The sequence below is a fragment of the Rana temporaria genome, chromosome 1, assembly GCF_905171775.1.
Source record: "Rana temporaria chromosome 1, aRanTem1.1, whole genome shotgun sequence".
NCBI lineage: Eukaryota > Metazoa > Chordata > Amphibia > Anura > Ranidae > Rana > Rana temporaria.
In genome coordinates this window covers 549,798,017-549,822,887 of record NC_053489.1, presented here as the reverse complement: position 1 = coordinate 549,822,887, position 24,871 = coordinate 549,798,017, and the positions used below count along the sequence as shown (strand labels likewise).

Genomic DNA, 24,871 nt, shown 5'->3' with positions numbered 1-24,871 from the left:
TCACTCTCAAGTACCTGATCAGCGTCTGCTGTTGTGCCGGTGTTGTCCCCATCTGTGGCCTTATTATCTCCCGGTGTTGTTCCCATCTATGGCCTTATTATCTCCAGCGCTGTGATATACTCAGTCTACTCGGCGGCCATGCAGAGTACCAAAGCCCCGCCTCCTCCTTGTCTGTGACTGAACACTGACTCGGTTTCCAGCAGTGAGTCAGTGTTCAGCCTATTGTGGACAAGGAGGAGGAGGTGGGGCTTTGGTACACTGCACGGCTGCCGAGTAGACTGAATATAATGCAGTGCTGGAGATGAGAAGCTTGCAGATGGGGACAGTGCAGCGATGACTCGAGTATAAGCCGTGGTGGGCATTTTCAGCACAAGAATAAGTGCTGAAAATCTCGGCTTATGCTCGAGTATATACGGAAACCTCTTTCTGCAATATGACATTCTAGGAAGGGAATCTGTTTTTATTTAAAGATCTCAATGTTGTCATATAAGCACAGAATACTGCTATTTAGTCACTTCAAAACCGCACGCCGTCATATGATGTCCAAAAAGGGGATCTCTTATCCTGGGTGGATGTCATATGACGTCCTGTACTTTGTGCGTGGATATCTGAATGATGCCTGCACCTAGAGGCATCATTCAGATATAATTTTCTTCCAGGGGCCATCCTGCGCACCGTAAGAACGATCATAGCGGCGGTTCCGCCACTTGATCGTTCTTATAGGCCGTGGGAGGGGACATCCCCCCCCCCCCTCCGGCCGCCATCCTGTGCTTCTCCGGGCTCTCCCGTGCCATCTGGGGCCCGGAGAGATGATCGCCGTCTACCGGATGTGAAGCATAGAGATTACTGGTGACCATATGGTCACCAGTCATCTCTAGGACCGTCGGAGGCCCAGGCGTGATGTGATGACGTCACGCCCGGGTACCCGTAAGTAAACAAACCGCAATTGCGGCTAGTAAGAATGAGATCTGTGAATTTTTTTTCACAATCTCATTCTTTCCAGCATGGAGGAGAGATGTGGGGTCTTATTGCCCCCACATCTCTCCTTAAAGAGGACCTGTCACACACTATTCCTATTACAAGGGATGTTTACATTCCTTGTAATAGGAATAAAAGCGATCAAAAAAAAAAATGTAAAAGAAAGTGTAAAAAATAAGTAAGTAAAAAATTTAAAACGCCTCTGTCCCCGGTAGCTCGCGCTCAGAAGCGAACTCACACGTAAGTCCCGCCCATGTATGTAAACGTCATTCAAACCACACATGTGAGGTGTCGCTGCGTGCGTTAGAGTGTGTGCAACAATACTAGCACTAGACCACCTCTGTAACTCGTAACACACTGACATTCACAGACATGACTAGGCATGATGGGAATTGTAGTTCCTGAACAGCTGGAGGGCCATAGTTTGAAGACCCATGCTCTAAACTGTTAACCTGTAAAAAATTTAAAGCGTCGCCTATGGAGATTTTTAAGTAATGAAGTTTGGCGCCATTCCATGAGTGTGTGCAATTTTAAAGCATGACATGTTGGGTATCTATTTACTCGGCTAAAATTGGGCTAACTTTACTGTTTTGTTATTTATTTTTTTAATTCATGAAACCATTTTTTTTACAAAAGAAAAGGCGTTTGAAAAATTATTGCCATTTTAGTCCCTAGGGTGTCTGCTAAAAAAACATATATAATGTTTGGGGGTTCTGAGTAATTTTCTAGCAAAAGAATGATGATTTGTACATGTAGGAGAGAAGTGCCAGAATAGGCCCAGTATGGAGGTGGGTTTTAACCACTTAAGACCCGGACCTTTAGGCAGCTAAAGGACCCGGCCAGGTTTTGTGATTCGGCACTGCGTCGCTTTAACAGACAATTGCGCGGTCGTGCGAAGTAGCTCCCAAACAAAATTGGCGTCCTTTTTTTTCCCCTTAAATAGAGCTTTCTTTTGGTGGTATTTGATCACCTCTGCGGTTTTATTTTTTGCGCTATAAACAAAATATTTGCTATAATAAATATCCCCAAAAAATATATAAAAAAACTTTTTTTTTTTTTTCCCCTCCGTTTAGGCCGATACGTATTCTTCTACCTATTTTTGGTTAAAAAAATTTGCAATAAGCGTTTATCGGTTGGTTTGCGCAAAATTTATAGCGTTTAATAAAAATGCAATAAAACTATGCCCTATTTTGTAATCATTTTTTTTTTTTACTACTAATGGCGGCGATCAGCGTTTTTTTAAATAGCTTCCTTTACCTTTTTTAGTGCAGTTCTCCTTCACTTACCTCATCCTTCGTTTTTGCTTTTAAATGTCCTTATTTCTTTTGAGAAATCCTCACTTCCTGTTCTTCTGTGTGCAACTCCCTGGTGTGGAGTGTCATGCTCGTCCCCTCCCTTGGACTACAGGAGAGTCAGGACGCTCTCTATAGAGAAAGGAGCTGTGTGTTAGTGGGCGTCCTGACTCTCCTGTAGTCCAAGGGAGGGGACGAGCATGACACTCCACACCAGGAGTTGCACACAGAAGAACAGGAAGTGAGGATTTCTCTGAAGAAATAAGGCCATTTAAAAGCAAAATCGAAGGATGAGGTAAGTGAAGGAGGACTGCACTAAGGTAAAGGAAGCAATTTAGGAAAAAAAATGTACCTTTTACAACCCCTTTAAATATTTTTGCAATTGCTTCTTTATGGAAGTTTTGGTTTTCCATGGGGTTTTCTCTTTGCGCTGGGAATGCACTTCCAGCACGTAGACTGGGCTCTTTAATGGTTGAGACCTGGGACTTTCAGTTATGGGTCATCTTAACACTGTGATAGCATCTGATTTTGGCTATCGCAGTGATCAGTCACTGCGAGCACGCCCCTATGTTTATGTCCTTCTTTTAAATTGTGCGTTGTACCTTCCTCTTTCGAGCAGAAGAGAAAAATGTAAACAAACCAAAGTGTGTAAAAAGAAATCTAAGAAAAATAAAGAAAAAAAAAAACAAGATCAAGATTTGCCAGGGTTAGTGTTAGGGTCGGGATCAAAGGTCATAGTCTGCATAATTTTAAAGTTGGTGTTAGTGTGTTTTAGGCAGGATTCTTTTTTTTTTTTTTTAAAAGCACTATTGTCTCTGGGCTGTACTATGGGTACAAACAACGACTAAAGGCCCATACACCCGATCTGACTTTTTGAGAACAAATGTCCGACATACCTGTTTAATCAGACAATACGACAGTTTGTACGCTCCATCGGACAAACTTTTTCATCAGACAAATGTTCGCTGTGAGAACAAACTTTCCGGCAACAAATGTCCTACGTCGGCTAATCCAATCGTGTGTACACAAGTCCATCAGACTAAAGTCCAAAGTACACACACGCATGCTCGGAACCGATGCTAAAGATCAGACAACAATAGCAGAAGTTCCCCAAAGGGTGGCGGTAAAGAGCATAAAAACCATGTAGTAAGTCTATTACGTCACTACATTTGTGTTTGTTGGCTTAAAAAGTGTGTATGCATACCAAGTTCACGGACAACGCCCTTCAGAGCAAAATCCACGGAAAAGGCAGTCGGAAGTCAGATTTGTGTGTATGAGGCTATACACACACACGCGCGCGCGCGCACACACACACGCACACAAATGTGGCATCGCTGCAATCGTCAGGAGCAGGAGCAATTTATTTTAGGTTGTTCTTTGCAAGAAATATACAGCTAAATTTAAAATATATATATTTTACTATTTTAGGCCATTTTTTTCTTTTGATTAAATTAATTTTTGTTTAAAAAAAAAAAAAACATAAGAAAGCCCAATTTGTCCTGACGGATGTCACAGTTGCAAAATTGTGCTTGGGCATTTACATTTGTTTTACACTTAGGCATGAAGGGGTAATAACAGACTTCACTGTGCTTCTAGTCATTGATAAAGCTTTTAGATTTTTTTTTGTATCCATCTCCTGACTTGTGCCTGTCCACAACTTTATCCCATAAATCTGTTGACAGTACCTTGCCTTGCCACCCATAGTTGATTGCTTCAGTAGCACTACCAGGGACTGAAATGCTCCAGGAAAGCTTTTCTCATGCTGAACTAATCAAAGTGATCACAGTTGAAAGTCAAATGGCTTTGTGTGCAATTGAGAAGGTGATTAGCTACACCTGATTTGAGTTTACCAGTCATTTTTAGGAGGGGGGGGGGGTGAGCTTTTTCCAACTCTGTGATTCTGTTTTTGAATTTTTCTCTTTTTTGACATGTTGGCGTTATATCTTTCACTTAGATGTTATAAGTTGCACTGAGTAAATACAGCTGCATAAAACAAAAACTGTGTCTATCTCAATTTCAGACTGCAAAGCATCAAAATGTGATTATTTTAAAGGAAGGTGATTCTTTTTCTATACCCTCTGTGTATATATACATCTCGGCTGTCTTTTAACATTTTAAACATCCTCTTGTATTTCTCTCTTACTATAATTGTGGGGGTACTGATTTAGTGGAAACTAAGATGAGAAGGTTCTCATAAGAGGTCTGTGGTTTGCAGCTATTCAGGATCAGAGCTATGATCATAGGTAAGAACAGTGGGAAACTGTATTCTAAAAATACACAGAAAAGCCCTATATAATATCTGAGAGGTGTACGTCAAAGGTCAATTATGTCAGGCTAAAAAGCACTAATACTGAAGTGCTCACTATGATTTTATCCCAGTGCTCAGATTACAGAAGTGATTGATGTGAAACCTGAATGATTGGATTCAGATGTGGCTTAAATACCACAATATATAGATTTATTTATAAGAATTCAAGAAATGTCTCTGGGAAGAAGGCTACTAAATTTTGAGTAGAAGCTGGAAGCATTTATTTAAAGGGACACAGTCATTGGAATTCTATCATGTTTAATCTTCGTATTACCTTTTTGTAAATATATATTTGCATCTTTTTTTTTTTCTTTTGAAGAAACTTCAATTCAGTAATTTTCTTCAAGTGTCCGTGGTTGCCATTGCTTCACTACGGGACAGATGTCTTTAATCAGAGGGAAAAAAGAGCAGTTACTATATCGGCTTATTAGAGCTTACTTTAAATTCACCTGGCCACACTAAACTGATCAATCTGATTTGAGTAAGATGGACTAATGTGGCTATAGGCTTAAGGCAGATATAACTTGCTTTTCTCTATTGACCCTGCCATATATACATTCATACTTATTGGGGTAATCTCCCCAATGGAGGCACCGTTTGATATGTCAGACCAGATGAAAGGGGAATCTCCAATGGGTCACAGGAAAATTGACGTAGTTTCCTATTTGTCCCTGCTGCTTTACTTTACATTTTAATGTGTTTTTAGCCTTTTAGTGTATCCAGTACCTATTGTTTATGTTTATAAATTGTGACTATAAGAACACATATTGTTGAAGTGACCCCAAAACTCTGTTGGTTTTAGCATCTTACATTTATTATATCTCATCTGGAACTTTTCCTTTTATATTAGATCGGATCATCCACTAAAATAATAGTTCCCATTATTCATGTACAGTGTGTTTTTATTTTGTACCATTTGTTATTGGCAATAATATAACTTAATTTCCTATGCAGTATCTAAGCATGTTTTTCATCATCTGGTATACATTGATCTTTTGGGGGTTTGGAATAATTGCCAGCAATTCTGGAACATTTCCACTTATTTTGAAATTTGAATTCGAAAGCTTTTCATTTCTTCTTCTCTTTTTTTTTTTTTTATTTTTTTTTTTTCATACAAAGTTTGGCTAAAAATTTAGTATAGCAACAGGGTAGCTTTAAAAATAAAACAAAACCAAGAACATGTCTTACTATATAAATACTGTATTTATTGGCGTATAACACTCACTTGTTTACCCTCTGAAAATAGAGGGTAAACTGTGCCTGCGTGTTATACGCAGGGGGCTGTGGAATTTTTTTTTCTGAAACTTCCCTCTTAAGGCTCATACACACGATAGGTTAAACCGTTGAAAACCGTCTGATGGACCGTTTTCATCGGTCCAAACCGATCGTGTGTAGGCCCCATAGGTTATTTAACCTTGGGTTAAAAAAAATGAGAACTTGCTTTAAAATGTAACCTATAGATTGCTAACCGATAGGTCAAAACCGATCGTTAGTATACAAAAGCATCGGTTAAAAACCTGCGCATGCTCAGAATCAAGTCGATGCATGCTTGGAAGCATTGAACTTCGTTTTTTTCAGCACGTCGTTGTGTTTTACGTCACCGTGTTCTAAAACGATCGTTTTTTTTAACTGATGGTGTGTACGCACGACGGACCATCAGTCGGCTTCATCGGTTAACCTAGGACAACTGTCCTTCAGACCGTTTTCATTGGATGGACTGATCGTGTATACGAGGCTTTAAAGTTAGGGTGCGTGTTATACGCCTGTGCATGTTATACGCTGATAAATACGGGTAAATAAAAAAACAAATGGGTCATGGGAGGGTGCTTAGAATATCAGCAGTAGGTATAGCAGAAAGATGGGAGCGCCACCAGGTCTTTAGAAGTACAAAGTCTTTTATTGATCACATTAAATGTCGCATAAAAAGCCCATGCATTTAATGGTTCATCAGTCCCCCTTCATTAGAGCATATAATGATGAACTTGTGTGTAAAACTGGGTAAAAAGGCAGGTAATGAGGTATGAAGTAGCTGGTAACCCAAGTAATGCAAAAAATTACAAAAGAAGGAATTCATTTGTGAGTTCATGCATACGGCGCAATATAGCCATTTTTATGCCCAACGTAAATGTCTTCTCCTAGACATACAGAATTCAATTTTCTCTAAACACCGCTAAACGGAATGCTCCTCAACACCGCTAAATGCACAATTTAAAATCATTACATCCATTTCTGTATGCCTAGAAATGTCCTATAAACACAGATGCATGCATGTATGTCCTTGCCAGTGTAAATGAGGCCTTGGGGTTTACATACACTTTAAAGCTAGTGGTGATATTGCTAGTTTTTCATGAATGAAGTTGATTAGATGATTTTCACTCTTGTTTTACTCTTACTCTTTAGATTATGCAAGTCCACTTGGGGCCATTGTTCTATATACAATAAAAGACACCCGCCAGGATTTTCCTACCGAAATCTTTACATGCGACTGGATGAAGGAAGCCTAACCTTTAACGCTAATCCACATGAGGTGAGCTGTCCTTCTTTTTTTTTTTTTTTTATGAGATAAAAAAAAAAAAGAATGTAAAGAATAGAAAATTTACATTTTATGATAGATCAGTGTAGTATTTTTGCTTCTTTGGAGAACATGTTACAACTAGCATTTTATAGCTATTTTTGGTTGGAACACAAGATTAATTTACCGGTATTTGCTTTTATACATCCTATATTCTGTGCAACATGCCAGTCTCTGCCAGAGCTGTACTGCCTAGTGAAATGACCTGTCATTTTGATGCATCAGGACAGTCATATATAATGCTTAGGGCATCCTAGGCATTTTTAAACATTTGTGAATTAAGAATCGCAACAAAGAAAGAGTGATCTTTTCTCTGGGCTTGAGTCAAAATTGTTATTATAACTAGGAGAGAATACAATAAGGATGGAGCCTCTTACTTGCTGTAGAAGCGATTTTTATAAAACGAAAAAAATAAAAAATAAATAGCATTTTGAGGATGTGACTGACTTTGGACTACCCCTTCTTTTTTTTTTTTTATCAAGTCTACTTTTTACAAAAGGGCTATCGCATACCCAAAATTTTGTATATAAATAAAGTAGATTATGGTATATTCCGTTTCAAGGAAATATACTGTGTGCTTCTATTAACCACTTGCGGACCACCCAACATGCACCGAACATGCATATACTGTGGAAGAGCGGCCACTCTGCCAGATCACATACCTGGTATGTGATCTGACACTTCTGGTTCCGGGGTTCCCACTCGCACACAGCGGAAGCCCAGCGGCACGTACTGACACCTGCTGATTATTCAGTACACAGGCAGAATGACGATCTGCCTATGTGAACAAGGCAAATTGCCGTTCTGTGAGGAGGGAAGGTATCAATCCTTTGTTCTCGCAAAGCAGGGACACAGATCTTTGGCTTCCGTTGGTAAAAACACCACAGTACACAAGTACTGGCTAGGAACACATTTAACCCTTCGAATGGCACAGATGTTAACCCCTTTCCAGCCAGTGTCGTTAGTACAGTGACTGTGTACGTATTTTTTAGCACTGATCACTGTATTATTGTCACTGGTCCCCAAAAAATTGTCATTGTCCAATTTGTCCGCAACAATATGGCAGTGCTGCTATAAGTCGCTGATCGCTGTCATTACTAGTAAAAAAAATTAATACAGCTGGTAAAATAAGTTTTGAACATGTCACCATTTTTCTAGGTAAATATATTTCTAAAGGTGCTATCGACATGAAATGTTCACCACCTGTCGGTAACAACCCATGCAATTCATACGTACAAAGAAACCAAAACAAATCCATTTAGAAATTAAGTTCTGTGCAATTAAATGGAATGACGCAGGGAAAAAGTATTGAACACACTAACTTAAATGTATTTAATACTTGGTACAAAGTCCTTTGTTGGTAATGACCGCTTCAAGACACCTCCTGAATGGAGAAACTAGTCACATGCATTGCTCATGTGTAATTTTGTCCCATTCTTCCACAACGTCTTCAAATCTTGAAGGTTCTGCGGGCCTCTCGTATTAACTCTGATCTTTAGTTATTTCCATCAATTTTCTATTGGATTCATGTCAGGTGATTGGCTGGACCATTTTAGCTATTATTTTCTTTCTTTGAAACCGATTGAGCGTTTCCTTGGCTTTTTGTTTGGGATCATTGTCTTGCTGAAATGTCTACTCTTGTTTTGTCATCTTCCTGGTAGCTGGCAGCAGATTTTTATTAAGAATGTCTTGGTACAATTTTCCATTCATCTTTCCTTCAATGTTATGAAGTTTGCTAGTATTGTATGCTGAAAAACAGCCCCACACCATGATGTTACCTCCTCCAAACCTCACTGTTGGTATGGTGTTTGTTGGGGTGATGTGCAGTGCCATTTTACCTCCAAACATGGCGTGTATTATGGCATCCAAAGAGTTAAATTTTGGTCTCATCTGACCAGACTATATTCTCCCAGAATTTCACAGGCTTGTCTAAATGTTGTGTAGCTTCAACATGCTTTTTCTTCAGCAATGGAGTCTTGCATGGTGTGTGTGCATACAGGCCATGGGGGTTGACAAGTGGTCCTTGGCTCTTGGACAACTCTTCTTAAAATTATTTTCACGCCTCTGTCAGAAGTCTTGCAAGGAACACCTGGTCATGGCCGGTTTATGGTGAAATTATGTTCTTTCCACTTCTGGATTGTTGCCCCAACAGTGCTCCCTGGAACATTCGGAAGTTTAGAAATCCTTCTGTAACCAGTATGTTTTGCAACAATAAGGTTGTGAAGATCTTAAGAGAGCCCTTGCTTTTACCCATCATGAGATGTTTCTTGTGTGACACCTTTTTATAGGCCATCAGTTGAGACTGAACCAGCTGATATTCATTTGCACTGACAAGGGACAGGATTGTTTTCTAATTACTGATAGATTTCATGCCTTTGTGCACCTCACTTTTTTCATGTGTTCAATACTTTTTTTCCCTATTTCATTCCTTTTTTTATCATACATAACTTTATTTCTGAACTTATTTGTTTCTTTGTATGTATGGCTTTCATGGGTTGTTACCGACATGGTGAAAATTTCATTTCAATTGCACCTTTAAAAATATATTTACCTAGAAAACTGGTTGACATGTTCAATGTATATCCCACAGTTTGTAGACGCTATAACTGTTGCGCAGACCAATCAAGATATGCTATATTGCAACTGCTGGGAAAATTGTTTGGGATGCAAAGAAAAACCCACCAATAACTTCAGGTGAAATGCAGGACTCTCTGAAAACACGTGGTGTGGCTATTTCAAGATGCACAATAAGGAGCCACTTGAAGAAAGATGGGCCGCATGGTTGAGTCGCCAGAAGAAAGCCATTACTAAGCAAATGCCACAAATTTTTCTGCTTACAATACGCCAAACAGCACAGAGACAAGCCTCAAAACTTCTGGCACAAAGCCATTTGGAGTGATGAGACCAACATTTAGCTTTTTGGCCACAAGGCCTATGATGAAAGGTATGGAGGTGGATTGCTGATGTTTTGGGGATGTGTGAGCTACAAAGGCACAGGAAATTTGGTCAAAATTGATGACAAGGTGAATGCAGTATGTTATCAAGAAATACTGGAGGAACATTTACATTCATCAGCCAGGAAGCTGCGCATGGGACGTACTTAGACATTCTAACATGGCAATGATCCAAAATACAAGGCCAAGTTGACCCGTCCTTGGCTACAGCAGAATAAAGTGAAGGTTCTGGAGTGGCCCTCAGTCTCCTGACCTCAATATCATTGAGCCACTCTGGGGAGCTCTCAAACGTACAGTTCATGCAAGACAGCCCAAGAATTTACAGGAACTGAAGGCTTTTTGCCAAGAGGAATGGGCAGCTTTTCTATCTTACAAGATATAGCGCCTCATCCACAAATACCGCAAAAGACTTCAAGCTGTCATTGATGTTAAAAGGCAGCAATTTGCGGTATTAAGAACTGGGGTATGTAAACTTTTGATCAGGGTCATTTGGGTAGTTTCTGTTGCCATTATGATTTAAAAAAAAAAAAAAAAGTAAAAACTGTTGATTGATAATAAATGGCTTCAGCCAAACACTAACCATGAGTGAAAAACTGTTTTTGTGTTATCATTCATCTTCTCTGAAAAATGGCCAAGAAATCCTAAATTCTGCCAGGGTATGTAAACTTATGAGCACAACTGTATATCTTTTAGCTCAAAAAGAAAAGGCAATTTAGGTGTAAATTTAAGCTGCAAAGGTGAAAGATAGTGAAAGTAGACGGTGGATTTTTTTTATTTTTGCCCTACTTACTAATTAAACTACACTTGAGTTAAATACAATTATCTCTAACCGTGAACTGAAGTTCAAACAAAGATGAAAACAGCGCTAATGAGTAGATATGTCAACTCAGAAAAAAATCACAGGTGGACACACTTGAGTTAAGCCCACCTTGTCACTAGGCTTCTGATATGACCATTTTTAAAGGTTTTGGGGGAATTTGGTGTCCCAACAAGATGCTCAATCATATATGAAAAGTGTGCAAGATACAGCAAAAATGTATTTAATGTAAGCATTACTGTAAAAATACAAGTTAAATACACCATAGTTTTCCTTTAAAAGAAACAAAATGTACCTTGTCACTCATTAAATGAATGACAAGACAGACCAATCTTGAAAAACTAGTCTATGTTATACAAACATTTTTCCAATGAAGCTTGGTAGTGTTCCTGCTTGTGTACTTTCTTCCTTACATTCCTTTTAGTCTATCTGTACAATTGCCTGTCTTATTAGCAAGTAGGTATGTCCAGGAGACAGGAAGGGGTGGACAGGCTTTAGCACTACCAGTAAGTGCCAGAGATTGACTCTCAAGAATGAACTGGCATTTCGCCACAATTGCAGAGCTTAGAGGCTGCTGCGTTTTAATGTGTGAACACCCCATGTGAGTCCCTGAACTTTTTACCTGACAATATTTTATTTTATTTCCATTCTTTTGACAGATTTGTTTTAGAAACCCAGTGAGCGGGACAGACCTGCTATGTAACGCTAGTCATTAGAAGTCTATACATTGTAATTTGAAAAGATTGGCAACTTGCCCAATTATTATAACTCTGGTTCAGCTTTTTTAAATGGAGATTTTCCATTTTTTTGTTTACGTGTACAATACTGAGCAAACGTTTTAGGCAAGTGTGGGGGAAAAAATGCTGTAAATTAAAATTGCTTTCAGAAATACAGTAGAAGTGTGTTATTTATTTTTATATATATATATATATATATATATATATATAATATTTTTTTTTAAAATCAATTAACCACATGGAAAAATAAATTAACAGAAGGCTCTGTGGGGGGGGGGGAGGGCAAACTATCACCTCCAGGACTCCTTCTTTATGCTGAAGGTTCCTAATAAAATTGGCTGTATGTCTGGGGTCATTATCCTGCTGCAGAATACATTTGGGGCCAATCGCATGCCTCCCTGATGATATGGCATGATGGATAAGTATCTTTCTGTATTGAATGGATTTAGATTTTTCTTCGGTTGGCTCACTTTTGCATTTTGTAAATTGATAAAAATAAACCATTTTAAAATATATATGTTTGACAGAATTCTTGCATTACAGCATTTCTTCACACCTGCCTAAAACGTTTGCACTGTACTGTATATGCCTTTTTAGATCTATTATTAGCTCTTTTTTTGTTTTTTAGGGCATTGAATATTTTTTATCAAGAGGTATCCTAGATGATGCGCCAAAAGAAATAGCAAAATATATATTTTATACCAGAACACTTAACTGGAAGAAGCTGAGGATATATCTTGATGAAAGGTAAATAACTAAATAAAATGATAAAGTACATAATATTCTGTGGATGAAAAACAAAGTTACAATTTTGAACATTATTGGTTCCACTTGAAGATTGCCTTTGCTGTATCATAATAGATTTTTATTTTTTCTCTTTTTGTTTTTTATATAATGTTTTCTTTCTAGTAATAAATCCATGATAGCCCAAGTCCACACAAAACTCTTATTTCAGTTTTTGGTAGATACTAGAGAGTTATTAACTTGCTGCTTATATTTTTTCGAGGGAGTTTGAGATGCCTCAGTATCACAGAAGACAGAAATATATTGTAAGGGAAAGGGGATGTTGTGCACTGACCACATACTTTTGTATATGTTTGCTTGTATTTCTGAACTGTGACCTGTACATTTTTTGTTATGCCTTTTTTTTAATTTGGTTATTGATTTGCTTTTCTATAGGCGGGATGTATTGGATGATTTAGTGACTCTGCACAACTTCAGCAATCAATTTCTACCAAATGCACTTAGAGACTTTTTTCGCCATATACATGCTCCAGAGGAACGTGGGGAATACCTCGAAACACTTATCACTAAGTTTTCTCACCGATTCTGTGCTTGCAATCCCACTCTAGCACGAGACCTTGGCCTTAGCCCTGGTAAGGATTAAAGAGCCACAAGCGTTTAGAAATGGTTTTCAGGTTACATTGAGAGGGTATCTACAGTAAACTGGAATTGTTTACATTGGTCAGCTTGTATTCATTTTAGGTAAAAACCCTTATCAAAAAGGTAAACTGTTGCTGTAAAAGTGTTACCTAGGATTCAGCTTTTATTTTTAGTCAAGTCTATTTGCTAGTGCATATAAAGCTGGCCATATTCTTGTAGATTTTTGGATTTGTGTGAAAATTCTCGGTACATTCATTGACTTGGTGAATGTCGTTCGAAAGTATCTCAACATTTCATTTGCTTTTAACATTCGGTTCTGGAATGAATGGACTTTACCGACTGAAAACCATATTCACTGTTAGCAATTTGGTAGTTTGAGAAAAAATTTCCATCCTGCTTTTTCAAAATTTCTTGTTACTGCAATTGAAAATGAATGTCAGTTTCACCCCACCCCACTAAATAGAAAAATGAACAAAAGCGTTTCATGCGAAAATATCAGATGAAATTCCAATTGTGAGGCCAGCTAAACACCTACCCCCTTCCCAGATCAACAGTGCTGTTGTCCAAAAGTCTCCATTGCTCATCCAGTGGAGTTGAGACACCTTAAGACAAAGGTATGCTACTGGTTGATCACCAAGTTAAAATAAAGTGGGGGAAAAAAGACCTAAAACCTTGAAAACCAATGCAGCCACCACATGTAGGGATTGGTGAGGTACAAACAAAACCTCCTTATGCGACTACTACAGATGATATTAAATAACAAATAAAAAAAAAACGAATATACTATATGTATAATCAGACAATACACTGAGTGATTGAAGGAAAGACTGCAGTAAAATAAAATACAAAGCTTTATTTTTCTCAGAAAAGCATAAAAAGTTTAAAATTTTAAGATCCAGGTTTATTCCACTAAAAGTTAAAATGTTATTGAATTTGATGCCAAATATTTTATTTGAGACATAAACATGTAAATCAATTCTTTAAAGTACCAAAGATCTCTTTTAAGCATGACATTCTGCCACATGCAGTCCTTTCGACTTATTCACTTTAAGGCACTAGATGAGGCTGTAACTGGGTCCATCCTTGTAGGTATACAACCTCCATTCAAAGAATCAGTTCTGGAGCAGATATCTGTTTGTGGTTGTATAGAAATCTAAAAAAAAAACATGGGTTCACTCTAACAAAGATTGACAGGTTGTGATGGAACATATTTATTCCAATATATATTCCACATTGCAAGTTCACTTGGTATTGCATCGAAGTTAAAAAAAAAAAAAAAAACACGCACTCTGTGTAAGTGACAGATTGTAAAATTGGTCCACACTTTGAGCTTGGAAGATCTAAGACGTGTTTAACCACTTAAGGACTCGCTCACGTACATATACGTCGGTACTTTAAAGATGGATATCTCGGTAACGGCAGCAGCTGCTTCCACAACCGAGATATCCATCTTTTCTTTGAGCGGTCCTCTAAACGATAACGGTGGTCCCTGCGGCGGATTCGCCGTGAGATCACCGTTATCGGCGGCGGGAGAGGGGCCCCCCTTCCCACTGCTCTACCGCGTCCTCCGCCGATTACCGGAGCCGTCGGCAGCGGCGGAGGCGATCGGGTCCTGTCCCCTGTTCGGCTGGGATACGAGTGAGGGCAAGATGGCCCCCACCCGTCTCCAATACATAGCAGGGCGGAAGCGACGTCAAAATGTGACTTCCGCCCATGCTTCTTAAAGCAATATTTTCTTGTTGTAATTTTTTTTTTTTTTTTTACCCCAGGACCTGTCATGCTTTTTTCTATTACAGGGGATGTTTACATTCCTTGCAATAGGAATAAAAGTAACCCATTTTTTTTTGTGTAAAAATTTTTTTTTTAAGCGCTCCGTCCCGACGAGCTTGCGCGCAGAAGCGAACGCATTCGTGCCGAAACAACTAATCGATTATGAAATTAATCGATTACAATTTTCATAATCGATTAATCGGCCAGTAACATAATGGGGTTAAAACAACTAAAATTAGCCCTTTTTTTATAGTACAAAAAAGAAAATCGCTACTGTAAATATTACTTTCACTGTCCCACAGTAAAAATGAACCCTTTACAGTAGCGATTATTTGCGCTTTTTGTACTTATTTTTATTTATTTTTTAACCCCATTATGTTACTAAACATCTCAGGCCTGGGTTCACACCTCTGTTTTTTTGGTGCTTTTTGCAGAAACACACTACAGTTCATTTACATGTTTTTTCCTATGGGACACGCTCACATCCATGATTTTTTTTCAGCTGCTGTGTATTTGGAACGGGCAAGGACTTTTTAACGCAAAACGGTGCCATTTTGTTTTTTTTTGGTTCAATATACTTTAATGGAGAAGCTGCAGAAAAGCATGTAATGTGTTTTCGTGGCAATTTGTGTTTTGTAATCTGCCCAAAACAAATTGGCCCAAAAAAATAACTTTTTTTAATTTATTTTTTAAGGCTATTATCCGATTAATCGAAACAATAATCGGCCAACTAATCGATTATGAAAATAATCGTTAGTTGCAGCCCTAGAACGCATACGTGAAAACGGTGTTCAAACCACACAAGTGAGGTATCACTGCGATCGTTGGAGCGAGAGCAATAATTCTAGCCCTAGACATCCTCTGTAACTCAAAAGATGCTACCTATAGAATTTTTTAAACGTCGCCTATGGAGATTTTTAAGGTTAAAAGTTTGACGCCATTCCACGAGCGTGCGCAATTTTGAAGCGTGACATGTTGGGTATCATTTTACTCGGCGTAACATTATCTTTCACAATATAAAAAAATTGGGCTAACTTTACTGTTGTCTTATTATTTAATTAAAAAAAGTGATTTTTTTCCAAAAAAAGTGTGCTTGTAAGACCGCTGCGCAAATACGGTGTGACAAAAAGTATTGCAATGACCGCCATTTTATTCTTTAGGGTGTTAGAAAAGTAATTTTCTAGCAAAAAAAAAACAGTTTTCTATCTTGTAAACACCAAATCTGAAAAACAGGCAAAGTCCTTAAGTGGTTAAAGGTCATTCAGTAGTTAAATTAAAAATAAAAAGCTGGCAAAAAGTGAAGACATTTTAGTTGAGGTTATCTCATAAAATCTCGTAGGAAAGCATAATCAAAATGTGACACATAAAAGATGTATATAGAGCTTTTTTTTTAAGGCCAAAAGCAATGAGGAAAGATGATATAATACATTAAAAACTTGTGCAATATTTCATAAATTGTATGGGTAGAATGTACGCAAACACTTTCCTATCTGCAGTGCAGCTAATCGGTACTGAAATCTTTTTTGAGACTAAAGCTGCATTTATTAGTGTTACCTGTATGTAGTGTTTGCTTACCAAATAAGTTTTAGTACCTTTTTTTTTTTTGTGCCTTTTTGTTTTAGACCGGTAATGGAGGCAGATAGTAACCTAGCTGGATGAGAATAAAAGTGAAAACATATGGTATAGGCAAAAGGTCATATTTAAAAAATATTAGTTGTAAAATAGTATGATATAAAGACAAGCACATACCATGGATCATCTTCTGTCACTTTGCCAGATTTGGCAACCATTTATTCATCTACATTAAGCTATCCTTTAGCCGTTATGTGAATGTGAGTATCATAAGCCTAGGAGTTTTGATTTTATAAGCCACAAAGTTCCTGGTACTGCCAGACTGTATGTATACCAGAAATTACTGCCTTCTGTTATCCTCCAAGAGTTACAGCAGCTCTCTTCAATGTTGCTCATTGTTTGTATAGTTTTCTATCTACTTGTCTTTGTGCCCTCTCTCTTGTTATTTGTAAGAAAAAAAAATTCAGTCTGTTTGTTGGTTAGGCAGCCCATAAAAAATAAAATAAAAATGTATCGAATATATATATATATATATATATATATATATATATATATATATATATATATATATATATATATATATATATATATATATATATATATATATATATATATATAATTAGTGTGTGTGTGTGCGTGTGTGTGTATATGTGTATGTGTGAGATAAATATACACATATTAGTGTGTGTGTGTGTGTGTATATGTGTATGTGTGAGATAAATATACACAATCTCTCTATCTCACAAAAGTGAGTACGCCCATCCAATTTTTGTAAATATTTTCTTATATTTTTCCATGTGACAACACTGAAGAAATGACTATTTGCTACAATGTAAAGTAGTGAGTGTACAGCTTGTATAACAGTGTATAATTGCTGTCCCCTCAAAATAACTCAACACACAGCCATTACTGTCTAAACCGCTGGCAACAAAGGTGAGTACAGCCCTAAGTGAAAATGTTCAAATTGGGCCCGAAGTGTCAATATTTTGTGTGGCCACCATTATTTTCCAGCACTGCCTTAACCCTCTTGGGCATGGAGTTCACCAGAGCTTCACAGTTTGCCACTGGAGTCCTCTTCCACTCCTCCATGATGACATCATAGAGCTGGTGGATGTTAGAGACCTTGCGCTCCTCCACCTTCCATTTGAGGATGCTCAATAGGGTTTAGGTCTGGAGACATGCTTGGCCAGTCCTTCAGCTTTACCCTCAGCTTCTTTAGCGAGGCAGTGGTTGTCTTGGAGGTTTGTTTGGGGTCGTTATGTTATACTGTCCTGCGGCCCAGTCTCAGAGAGGGGATCATGCTCTGCTTCAGTATGTCACAGTACATGTTGGCATTCAGGGTTCCCTCAATGAACTGTAATGCCACAGTGCCGGTAGCACTCATGCAGCCCCAGACCATGACACCCATCAGACCACAGGATATGGTTCCAGTAATCCATGTCCTTCGTCTGCTTGTCTTCAGCAAACTGTTTTCGGGCTTTCTTGTGCATCATTTTTAGAAGAGACTTCCTTCTGGGATGACAGCCATGCAGACCAATTTGATGCAGTGTGTAGCGTATTGTCTGAGCACTGACAGGCTGACCCCCCCCCACCCCTTCAACCTCTGCAACAATGCTGGCAGCACTCATACGTCCAATTCCGAAAGACAACCTCTGGATATGATGCTGAGCACGTGCACCTGTCCTGTAAAACCACTGTATGGTCTTGGCCACCGTGCTGCAGCTCAGTTTCAGGGTCTTGGCAATCTTCTTATAGCCTAGGCCATCTTTATGTAGAGCAACTATTCCTTTTTTAAGATCCTCTGAGAGTTCTTTGCCATGAGGTGCCATGTTGAACTTCCAGTGACCAGTATGAGAGAGTAAGAGCGATGGCGCCAAATTTAACACACCTACTCCCCATTCACACCCAAGACCTTGTAACACTACCAAGTCACGTGACACTGGGAGGGAAAATGGCTAATTGGGTCCAATTTGGACATTTTCACTTAGGGGTTTACTATCTTGTTGCCAACGTGTTAGAGATTAATGGTTGGAGTGTGTTGAGTTATTTTGAGGGGACAAAAAATGTACAATGTTATACAAGCTGTACACTCACTACTTTACATTGTAGCAAAGTGTAATTTCTTCGGTTTTGTCACATGAAAAAATATTATAAAATATATACAAAAATGTGAGGGGTGTATTCACACTTGTGTGTGTGTGTGTGTGTGTATGTATGTATGTATGTATGTATGTAATATAATATAATATTTTGATTTTATTTAGTTGTGGCATTAAAGTGAGGGTGATGGGAATATTTCGCTTTTGTATAGGACTAATATATTTTAAATAAAATATTCATTATAGACATACTGTAGGCATCCTAGAACAATAGCCATAATATTTATTATTTCTCACATATGCCATACAGGCCTACTTTAGATTGAGTACGTAATCAAAAGGTAACTATTTTTAATTCATTATTGACTACTTGTACATGCTGGAAACCGTGTCTTAACAGGCCATAAAGCAAAATTGTGAAACTTGTAAAAGTGGCTCTTGTCCTGTCTGTTATGGAGTCATTCAAAGCTGATGTTTTAATACCAAGTTTTGGGAGGGGAAACCACTGTATTAAGTGCATCAGCTGACAATTCAGTATACCGTGTTTTCCCGAAAATAAGCCTTCTATTAATTTTGGCAACAAAAGACACATTACGGCTTATTTTCGGGGTAGGTCTTATCATGCCATGTGCTGTCTCACTTACTCCCTGCCTGTCACAAACCCCCTGTGTAAAAGTGCTTGTAGAATATTGGAATCCACTCTGTTACAGTATCGCACAATGAAAAACTGCAACATACTGGGATGTAGTGCCACATACCTTCTTATAGTGCCTGTGACCCAGCGGAGGTCTGCAGAGGAAGGGGGCCCGAGATCCCCTGCTGACATCTTGGAGAGGGAAAGATTAGCTGAGCGCAGCTTGCCACTTCCTTAGCCTGCCAGAGCTCTGCACAGGGAGGGGGGCCGAGATCCCCCGCTGACATCTCGGCGAGAGGGAGATCATCTGAGTGCAGCTCGCTACTTCCTTGGCCCGCCGAACCTCTCCTCCCTGCTCCGAGCACTGCATTGCATACGTTATGTGGCAATTACCTGCAAACAAATCCTGCACTGTAACCACTGCAGGAGGCATCCATCTTCGCCCCTCTTCCTTCCAGGGCTGCGGACAGGCCCACATTTGGGAAGAAACGGCACGGAGGTCCGTTTCTTCACAGCGCATGTACCAATGGCATCATCGGCGCATTACAAGGTAAATATCTCCTAAAACAGCGCACGTTTTAGGAGATATTTCCACTACCTATCCGTAAGCCTTATTCTAGGCTTACCTATAGGTATAAGTTAAAATCGGTGGTATACAACCGGTTTTAACTAAACTACTACTTGGCCTCTTTGGACATATTATCAGTCTTGCAGGGCATGGAGTCTGGCCCCTTACCCCAACCTCCACTCTACACATCCCAAGCATTCCTTCTCTTCCAGGAGCCTGAGATTACAATAAATGGTCTCAGGAAGGCAAGCAGAAGGATATCAAGGAATATCTGTTCCCCGATCTCCTTTTCTGTTTATGAAGTCGAAAGCACTTAGCATTTCTAGTTTCAGAGCTGCTATTCCCTGGCTGCTGTAGCCTAGGAAGCAACTATTAACCAGTATCTGTGCTTGATTAGCTATGGGACCATTGGGAGTTTTAAGAGTCACCTGTCCAGTACGATCACACAGGGTGCATGTTGGTCCCCTTATGATGACAATGAAGATAAATTAAATAAATCCAATTTTATAGTAACATTTTTAATTAAGGAAAAAAAAGAAAAATGTTACTCTCTTGTCCTGCTGGAAAGGTAAGTAAAGTGCCTTTTTCAGGACTGGTCTTTTTCATAAGTGACCCTTTCTTGAAAATTTTGAAGGATAAATTAACTAACAACTGAAGCAAGACCTCTCTCCGGGAAGGCAGATGGACATGTAACTGTGAATCATTTACTGGTTCGTTATGATTTTCACAGCAGAGGTGGCTAATTAATGATCATGTGGTTATTTGCCTTTTTAAAGCAGCTATAGTCCTTTTAAAATTGGTTTCAAATTCTGCATTTTTTAATTTTTTTTAAATATCTAAGTGAAACTTAGTTTACTGTATGTAGGTGAAGCCAATTGCTTGATCGTTTTTTTTTTTTTGCTTGTTTTTTTTTTATTTATTTTTTATTGAGTCAGCACTTGGAGAATACAGCGTAACATTTCTGCATTTAAAGAAAGTATGTGTTTTGTTAGTCAAAGGTTTCCCAAGCATGACATTGTTATATTTTTCTTTTTGCCAATTTTGTATTAATGTCAGCCTGTTTATTTTATTTTTCTCTGTGTTTTTGTTTAGATGCAGTGTATGTCCTGTGCTATTCTTTGATTCTGCTTTCCATCGACCTCGCCAGTCCTCATGTGAAGAACAAAATGTCAAAGCGAGAATTTATCAGAAACACACGGCGTGCTGCTCACAATATTAGTGAAGAATTTGTAGGGCATCTTTATGACAACATTTACCTTGTTGGCCATGTTGCTGTCTAGATGCATAATTTATAGTCTAAAACCTAAGTATAGTCCTAGGACTGCTCCCCAGTGCTGCAACTGAGATGGCAAATATTGGGGTTATGTTAGTGCTGGTCATTCTAACCTCTGGCTGCAATCTAATTATGTGTTCTCTTTTTTCTTAGCAATGAATATGATTGCATAATTATTTTTTTATTAATAGTTTTGCTTATCATGTCCTGCACATACCAGTGCCATCAGACTGACTTAGCCACTTATGACTGTTAAACTGACATTACAATGTAGGCCTTCTTCAGGGTGTTGGATCTAAAAACACTAGATTTTGTTTATGAAAGCATTTACCAATGCATTGTTTTTTCTTTTTTAATATCTTGTAATTTGTACATAAACTAAAGAGATTTATAATCATAATATAAAATATTAAATATGTTAAGTATTTTAATTTAAGTTTTGTTGTTTCTCACTTCTTGACTTGATTATTTATTTTTCCCATCTTCTAATACAAAATTATTTTGTCAAAGAACATGATTTGACCTTTTGAGCAAAGTGAAGTTGCAGCTTTGATTTGGAAAGCTGTATTTATGGAACAAAAATCAAATGTATAATATGTAAATTCAGGGTCTGTTTATAGCTTATAGCAGATACTGTTATATACTCTCTTTTGGGCACAGCAACATTAGTCCACATTGAATTTTTTGGCCCATGCATAAGATGCAATAGTTCCCAGTGTGGTGCTTTACGCAGCAGATAACTCCCTGATTATTGGAGAGGCCAGTCACATGACAGATTCCTCTCCCAATTTTTCCATCCATACAGTGCATGTGGAAAGTATTCACAGCGCTTCACTTTTTCTTTCCTTTGCCAAGAAACTCAAAATTGAGCTCAGGTGCAAATTGTTTCCACTGATCATCCTTGAGATGTTTCTACAACTTGACAAACCAAGCCATGAAGTCCAAGGAATTGTCTGTAGACCTCCTACAGAATTGTATTGAGGCACGGATCTGGGGAAGAGTACAGAAAGATTTCTGCAGTGTTGAAGGTCCCAATGAGCACAGTGGCCTCCATCATACGTCAATGGAAGAAGTTTGGAACCACCAGGATTAGAGTGGGTCGCATGGCCAAACTGAGCAATCGGGGGAGAAGGGCCTTAGTTTGAGAGGTTACCAAGAACCCGATGGTCACTCTGACAGAGCTCCAGTATTTCTCTGTGGAGAGAGAACCTTCCAGAAGAACAACCATCTCTGCAGGACTCCACCAATCAGGCCTGTATAGTAAAGTAGTCAAACTGAAGTCACTCCTCAGTAAAAGGCACATGACCGCCCACCTGGAGTTTGCCAAAAGGCACCTGAAGGACTCTCAGACAATGAGCAGCTAAATTCTCTGGTCTGATGAAACACAGATTAAACTCTTTCACCTGAATGGCAGGCGTCATGTCTGGAGGAAACCAGGCACCACTCATCACCTGGCCAATACCATCCCTACAGTGAAACATGGTGGTGGCAGCATCATGCTGTGGTGATTGTTTTTCAGTGGCAGGAATTGGGAGACTATTCTGGATTGAAGGAATGATCAATGCAGCAATGTACAGAGACATCCTTGATGAAAACCTGCTCCAGAGTGTTCTGGACCTCAGACTGGGGTGAAGGTTCATCTTCCAACAGGACAAAGGCCCTAAGCACACAGCCAACATAACAAAGAAGTGGCTACAGGACAACTATGTTTGTCCTTGAGTGGCCCAGCCAGAACACAGACTTGAACCTGATTAAACATCTCTGGAGAGATTAGAAAATGGTTGTGCACTGATGCTCCTCATTCAACCTGATGGAGCTTGAGAGGTCCTGCAAAGAAGAATGGGAGAAACTGCAAAAAATGGGTGTGCCAAGCTTGTAGCATCATACTCTAACTTGAGGCTGTAATTGATGCCAAATGTGCTTCAACAAAGTATTGATCAAAGGCTGTGTTTTGAGCAAATATTCATGTACGTGTGTGTGTGTGTGTGTGTGTGTGTGTGTGTGTGTGTGTGTGTGTGTTTGTTTTTTTTTTTTTTTTTTTTTTGCAAATGTGTATATATAAAAAAAAAAACTTCTTTCATGTTGTCATTATTTAATTCATTTTGAAATAGGGCTGTAACATAAAATGTGAAAAGTGAAGCACTGTGATTACTTTCCGGATACACTATGTAAAGTGCTTCACTTGCTTCAGAGTCTCATAGCAAGTGAAGTGCAATGCTTAGATATTTTTAATTTGTAAAGACTTCATTATTGATATCGCCGACCACAACTGGATCTATTATGTCCGCAGCCATATACAGTATCTCACAAAAATGACTACACCCCTTACATTTTTGTAAATATTTGATTTTATCTTATGTGACAATACTGAAGAAATTACACTTTGCTACAATGTAAAGTAGTGAGTGTACAGCTTATATAAAAGTGTGAATATGCTCAAAAAAAACTTGACACACAACCATTAATCGCTAAACCACTGGCAAAAAAAAGTGAGTACACCCATAAGTGAAAATGTCCACATTGGGCCCAAAGTGTTAATATTTTGTTTGGCCACCATTATTTTCCAGCACTGCCCTTGCCCTCTTGGGTATGGCGTTCACCAGAGCTTCACCGATTGCCACTGGAGTGCTCTTCCACTCCTCCATAACATCATAACGGAACTGGTGGATGTTGGAGACCTTGCGCTCCCCCACCTTCCGTTTGAGAATGCCCCACAGATACTCAATAAGGTTTATGTTTGGAGACATGCTTGGCCAGTCCATCACCTGTACCTTCAGCTTCTTTAGCAAGGCAGTGATCGTCTGTGTGTTGGGGTCATTCTCATGTTTGAATACTGCCCTGCGGCCCAGTTCCTGAAGGGAGGGGGACCATGCTCTGCTTCAGTATGTCACAGTACATGTTGGCATTCATGGTTCCCTCAAACTGTAGCTCGCCAGTGCCAGCAACACTCATGCAGCCCCAGACCATGACACTCTCACCACCATGCTTGACTGTAGGCAAGACACACTTGTCTTTGTACTCCTCACCTGATTGCCCCCCCCCCCCACACACGCTTGTCACCATCTGAACCAAATAAGTTTATCTTGGTCTCATCAGACCACAGGACACGGTTCCAGTAATCCATGTCCTTAGTCGGTTTGGCTTCAGCAAACTGTGTGGGCTTTCTTGTGCATCATCTATAGAAGAAGCTATGCAGACCAATTTGATGCAGTGAGCGGCGTATGGTCTGGGCACTGACAGGCTGACCCTCCCCCACCCTTTCAACCTCTGCAGCAATGCTGGAAGCACTCATATGTCTATTTGCCAAAGACAACCTCTGGATATGATGCTAAGCACGTGCACTGAACTTTTGATAGACCATGGCGAGGCCTGTTCGCAGTAGAACCTGTCTTGTTAAACCGCTGTATCATCTTGGCCACCGTGCTGCAGCTCCGTTTCAGGGTCTTGGCAATCTTTATGTAGAGCAACAATTCTTTTTTTTTTTTTAAGATCCTCAGAGTTCTTTGCCATGACGTTTTTTTTTATATGTTGAACTTCCAGTGACCAGTATGAGAGTGATAACACCAAATTTAACACACCTGCTCCCCATTCACACCTGAGACCTTGTGACACTAATGAGTCGCATACCAATGGGAAAATAGCTAATTGAGCTCAATTTGGACATTTTCACTTAGGGGTGTACTCTTGTTGCCAGCGGTTTAGACATTAATGGCTGTGTGTTGAGTTATTTTGAGGGGACAGCAGATTTACACATTGTTATATAAGCTGTACACTCACTACTTTACATGGTAGCAACATGTCATTTCCTCAGTGTTGTCACGTGAAAAGATATAATTAAATAATTATAAAAATGTGAGGGGTGTACTCACTTTTGTGAGCTACTGTAAATATGTTTTAATAGAAAGTTAATTAGC

General features: G+C 39.0%; 1 protein-coding gene across 2 annotated transcripts in view; it reads left to right on the top strand.

Annotated features, from left to right (window-relative positions):
• The window catches only part of FBXO8 (F-box protein 8), a 56,176-nt gene extending 34,783 nt beyond the window's left edge, over positions 1-21,393 (top strand). For both annotated transcript variants that reach the window (XM_040333466.1, XM_040333473.1), the window contains 4 exons: positions 6,979-7,105; positions 12,287-12,405; positions 12,838-13,034; positions 20,777-21,393. In XM_040333466.1, the coding sequence (XP_040189400.1) occupies positions 6,979-7,105; positions 12,287-12,405; positions 12,838-13,034; positions 20,777-20,964 (631 nt within the window). In that variant the 3' untranslated portion in view covers positions 20,965-21,393. The remainder of the gene's footprint in view (positions 1-6,978; positions 7,106-12,286; positions 12,406-12,837; positions 13,035-20,776) is intronic.
• The last annotated feature ends 3,478 nt before the right edge of the window (positions 21,394-24,871 follow it).